The following is a 5,078-nucleotide window of genomic DNA, read 5'->3' as shown; positions in this document are numbered from 1 at the left end:
GAACCAGTAGAGACAGAACTGAATTTCCGAGTGAGAAGCACTTCTGATTCGACTCCCCTGTAATAAAACGTCCTGCACGTGTATATGCACCATCCATATAACTATTCTCTGTTCGCTCACCAACGCGGTCGTTACTCCTCTTCAGGGATGGGCACCGACCGCAAGGCCGGGGGTTGGGGTGGCGCTGGTACTGATCCTTGTGGTGTGGGGGGAACTAGGGGTCTCCCGTGCCTGCGACTTGCGGAGCTTTCCGCAAGCATCTGAGGTGGGTCCGAGGGACGCTGCAGCAGCAAGTATAAGGGGCGGAGTCAGGCCTAGAGGCGGGGCTCCGAGGGGACTGAGTCGGGCAGTGGGGAGGGGCCTGGACTTGGGGTGGTGTGCCTCTATGGGGGCGAGGCCCAGAGGGGAACAGTCGGGAGGGGGCGGAGACAGACCCAGAGGCGGGGCTCCAAAGGGGACTGAGCGGGGGCTAGGGGCGGAGCCTCGGGCGGGGCGGAATCAGGCATAGAGGAGGGGCTCTGAGTGGACGGAGCGGGGGCTGTTCCGGAGCCGGGGGCGGTCCCTGCGGGGCGGGCGGGGCCCGACGGGCTCTCTGTGTGGCCGCGGCCATGAAGCCGCAGCCGCCGGGCTAGGCCCCGGGCGGCTCTAGCCCAGGGCGGCCCGCCGAGGGCTGGGCCCAGCCTCCGGGCCCGGTTCCCGGGCCGGCGTGCGGCCACTCACCATGCCCGGCAAGCACCAGCACTTCCAGGAACCCGAGGTCGGCTGCTGCGGGAAATACTTCCTGTTTGGCTTCAACATCGTCTTCTGGGTGAGCGCGGGGTGGGTTCTGGGCCCTGTGCAGGGGCTGGCGAAAGGAGGAGGCTCAGTCTCCTACTAGGGGGAGACACTCTGCCACAAGGCCTTGGGACCGTCCCCTAACTTCTTCCTCCCCTTCCCACCTCCACGCCCACCCTCTGGAGCACCTGAGGGAATTAGAGAGGCCCGGATTCCAGGGGGCGGGTCCGAGCCACTGCGGTAGTAGGATGGGGAGGGGTAGTCTTCCGGGGTCTTTTCAGGGGTCAGCGGAGAAATGGGAGATGTTTCGGTGAAGACCCCGCGGCCCTGCTTGGTGTGGGTCGCCCTCTCTGCCTCCCTTACCCTGCGGTGTAAGGGGTCCGCGGAGCCCCACCTCTGGTTTTGCCGATGTCCCTATGGAAAGCCTCCGCGAAGGGCTGGATTCCCTCTCCAGCCCTTTTACCGCTCCAGTACCTGGGCCTACCGCTTCGCCTTAAGCCCCTATAAAGAGGTGGGGGGCGAGGCGGGGGGCGGGAATAGGTCAAACTCCCACCCCCAAACTAAGAGGCCTGCAGGCAAGGAGGGCCAGTCGCCCTAGTTCTCGGCCGAGGACAGGGGGATATTCCCTAATGAAAGGCCGGGAGAGCTGGCCTTGGGGAACAGAATTCAGCATTCCACAGCTGAGCAAATCGAGGTGTCAGGGCCAGGCTGTCTCTGTATGGAGAAGGGAACTGCTGGTGCCCCTCCCAGGGTGGAATCCTTATCCCTGGGGTTGCCAAGTCATCTTTCCCTTCTCCCTCCCCCATCCTATCTCTCCAAGGCTACTTGCTGACTCTTCAGTCTCTACTCCTGACGCCTTGGTCAGAATGTCAGGCCCACTCAGTTTTGTTTAGCAGGAATCAGTGGCACTGCTCTCTGCCCACAAGCTGCTCCGGCAGTGTGGGTGTCCTTTGGCCCCTGCAGTGCCACAGCCTCAAGAGTGTGGGCCATGTGCAGAGAGCTGGTCTGGTGGGAAAGTCTGGGGCTCTGGTTGTCTCCAGCCCATCTGTGAGACAGTGGGCAAGTCACTTCTCTCTGGGCTTCAGCTTCCCTAACAGGGAGTGGGGGATGATGAAGCCTGCTCCTCAGGGCTGTTAGGCAGATGACATGAATTATAACTTACTGTATTCTCACAGTTACTTTAATTATAATCTACATTTTATAGGTGAAGGAACAGGCACAGAGAGGTTAAGTCATTTAACCCAGAGTCACACAGCCAGTAAGTGCAGAGCCAAGGTGACAGCTCAGTGGGCAGTAGGTGGAAGTGAGGCAGAGCACTGAGCAGAGGGAGCTGCCAAATGTCAGCGGGGGAGAAGCATGAGAGACCCAGGCTTGTTCCAGGGTTCCCCAGGATGGGACTCCAAGTGTGAAAGGCCCCAGGGTGGGGCAGTTTGAGTTTCATGTTGAGGGCAGTGGGGATGGATTTGTTTTGGCTTCTGTATTAGAGGCAGATCTGCCTGACTGCCATGGGCAAGGAGACCAGGGAGGCGGGCTAGGGCAAAGGAGGGGTGATGGCGGGTGGACAAGGTGAGGAAGGTTTCAGGGGAAGTTATCAGGCTGAATTGACAGGACTGGCCCAGAGCACCCTGTGGTGTCTGGCTTCATGTCTTCAGTTTGTCCCTTGCCCCACCAACCATGATCTTACCACTAGGCCTTTGCCAGTACTTCCGCCTGGAATTCAGTACTTCCGCCTGGAATTCAGTACTTCCGCCTGGAATTCAGTACTTCCGCCTGGAATTCAGTACTTCTGCCTGGAATTCAGTACTGCCTGGAATTGTTTTCTCTTCAATGCCCCGTTTCATCATTCAGGCCTCAGCTAAAATGTCACCATGCTCCCTAACTGAAACATGCTCCCATCACTTCCCGTCACATCACTTCCCATCACATCACCCTGTTTGATTTTCTGTAAAGGCTCTGTTGGTATCTGAAACTACCTTGTTTGCTCACTATGGGTTTCCCCCACTGGAGTGTAAACTCCATGAAGGCTGAGAGCTCATGTGCCCTTTTCACTGATGTATTTTCGGTGCATGAGATGGAGCCTGGAACGCGGAGGCTTTTGCAGCAGGCAGGTGGACTAAGGGCTCTAGAGCCAGCGAGAGGTTTGGGTGGAGATTGGCAGAATCCCAGTGTCATGATGAGGTGAAAGATGAGTTTGAGAAGAAGAAGGGTAGGTTGGAGGTTGAGGTTGGAACCTGGTGGAGGAGGGGGTGGCCTTGTGCATGGCACCAGTGAAGCAGAGACTTGTAGGAGGGAGGCTGAGAAAGGGCTGGAGGAGGAATGGCATTGCGTTAACCATGGGGAGGTTTAAAAAAGAGAAAGTAGTAATCATTCACCTGTCTAAAGGCCATGGGCGGGTCAGATGGGATGAGGCAGGAGAAGTGAGGTTTGGTTTCACATCCCAGATCTAGTGTAGGGGAGGGAAGGAAAAATATTTCTAGAAAAAGAGTACAGCAGTGAGAAGAGCCTGGGGTCAGAAAGGGGTGGGTGCTAAAGGTGGCTGGCCAGGGGTGGAGTTGACTGAGGCTCTGCGCTGAGGCGGGGAGGGAGCCTGTAGAGAAAGCAGGTGGGAGACAGAGGTCCGAAGAGGTAGGGTCATGGCCTCGCTTGGGCAGGAGGGGCGCTCTCCCTCTGAGACTAGATGTCCTGCTCGGGTTCAGGCAGCTGCCCTGAACATCCCGGGCTCATCCTAGCACGGAGATGAGGTGGGATGGTGGGTGGTGGTTAGGAGGCCTAGCCCAGGGCCCCTCTGCTGATCTAGCTCTTCACTGGGATTCCTGGTCATTCAGAGATCTTTGGCTATGAGCTGCCAAGATGTACTCTGGCAGATGGAGGTTGGAAAGGTGGGACGGGAGTAGAGTGGCAGTCACAGAATTGCAGGGAAGCAGGAGGACCAGACTTGGGAGGATACTGGAGAGGATGCCAGGAGCCTGGAATCCTACCATAGGCCTGAGGTGAGGGAAGAGGCTCAGGAACCAGTCGCTGCTGCTTGGTGGGACTGTTTTGGCCCTCCTCTGCTCCAATTCTGAAGTTCCAAGAAGGGATCCCTTCTTAGGGCTGGGGAGGGTTCAGTGTTCAAGCTGTGCCCTGTGGGAAGAAACACTGAGATGCAGTCTTAGAAAGATGGAGAAGACCCTGGATCCCATTTACAGCGCTTTCTCCTCTTTCTCTCTTTCCCTGTGGCTTCCTGAAGAGCCTGAGCACCAGCAGGGAGGGGGCTCTGCTGGGGATGGGAAAGAATGTTGGTGCCGCAGCCTTCAGCTCTTTGCTGCTGCTCTTGCAGGTGCTGGGGGCCCTGTTCCTGGCCATCGGTCTCTGGGCCTGGAGTGAGAAGGTAAGGCAGTGGGATATGGTGCAGGGCTGCTATGGGCTGAGATGGTGGGAGGGCCAGTCCCCCTCTACTTGCCTCTGCTCCCCCTGCACAGGGCGTTCTCTCCAACATCTCGGCACTGACAGATCTGGGAGGCCTTGACCCTGTGTGGCTGTTTGTGGTGGTTGGAGGCGTCATGTCCGTGCTGGGCTTTGCCGGCTGCATTGGGGCCCTCCGGGAGAACACCTTCCTGCTCAAATTTGTGAGTGCCCACCCACCTAGATTCACTGGGGACCCCAACCTCCTCCCATGCACTTCTTACATATAGTTCATGCTTAATAATGGTAGTTTTATTATTGTGTAATTTTAACAGTGGTCACCAGATTTGTATTATTAATACATTTATAGGATCCTCTGTTGTAAGTGGGGCTTCCCTGGTGGCTCAGCGGTAAAGAAGCCCTGGGTTCAATCCCTGGGTAGGGAAGATCCCCTGGAGGAGGGCATGGCAACCCACTCCAGTATTCTTGCCTGGAGAAGCCCATGGACAGAGGAGCCTGGAAGGCTACAGTCCCTAATGGTTGCAGAGTCGAACATGACTGAAGCGACTAAGCAGCAGCAGCAGCTGTTTTAAGTGACCGAAACCTAGTGGCCTGGGCCCTAAGCGAAAATGGGCATTAAGAAAACCCAGGGATGTGTTAGCTGCCAGTGCCTTTGGATCCAGGGGCCACCACAGTGTCACTTGGCCTAGCCTCTCTGTTTCTCAGCTCTGTGCCTCTGAGTTGGCTCCGACCCCTTGGGGTGGAAAATGTCCAGGAATCGGGCGCGGGGGCGGGCGGAGGTATTGGCTTCAAGCCGCCCTCCCAGGAACTCTGCTGGAGGCTGAGTGAGTCTCTCCTTTCCCAGCCATTCTGCCAAAGTTCTTTAATTGCATCACCTTAATCCTAATTGGCTGCCTCTG

The 5,078-nt window shown here is 57.2% G+C and overlaps 1 protein-coding gene across 2 annotated transcripts in view; it reads left to right on the top strand.

The window, feature by feature from the left end:
* Positions 1 to 588: 588 nt before the first annotated feature.
* The window catches only part of TSPAN17 (tetraspanin 17), a 10,648-nt gene continuing 6,158 nt past the window's right edge, over positions 589 to 5,078 (top strand). For both annotated transcript variants that reach the window (XM_010846587.1, XM_010846588.1), the window contains exons 1-3: positions 589 to 808; positions 4,094 to 4,144; positions 4,236 to 4,382. In XM_010846587.1, coding sequence (XP_010844889.1) covers positions 722 to 808; positions 4,094 to 4,144; positions 4,236 to 4,382 — 285 coding nt within the window. In that variant the 5' untranslated portion in view covers positions 589 to 721. The remainder of the gene's footprint in view (positions 809 to 4,093; positions 4,145 to 4,235; positions 4,383 to 5,078) is intronic.

This window comes from Bison bison, unplaced genomic scaffold (genome assembly GCF_000754665.1).
Source record: "Bison bison bison isolate TAMUID 2011002044 unplaced genomic scaffold, Bison_UMD1.0 scf7180017864238, whole genome shotgun sequence".
In the NCBI taxonomy this organism is placed as follows: Eukaryota; Metazoa; Chordata; class Mammalia; order Artiodactyla; family Bovidae; genus Bison; species Bison bison.
Note: the sequence above shows the minus strand (reverse complement) of the source record. Positions and strands in the feature narration are given on the sequence as shown.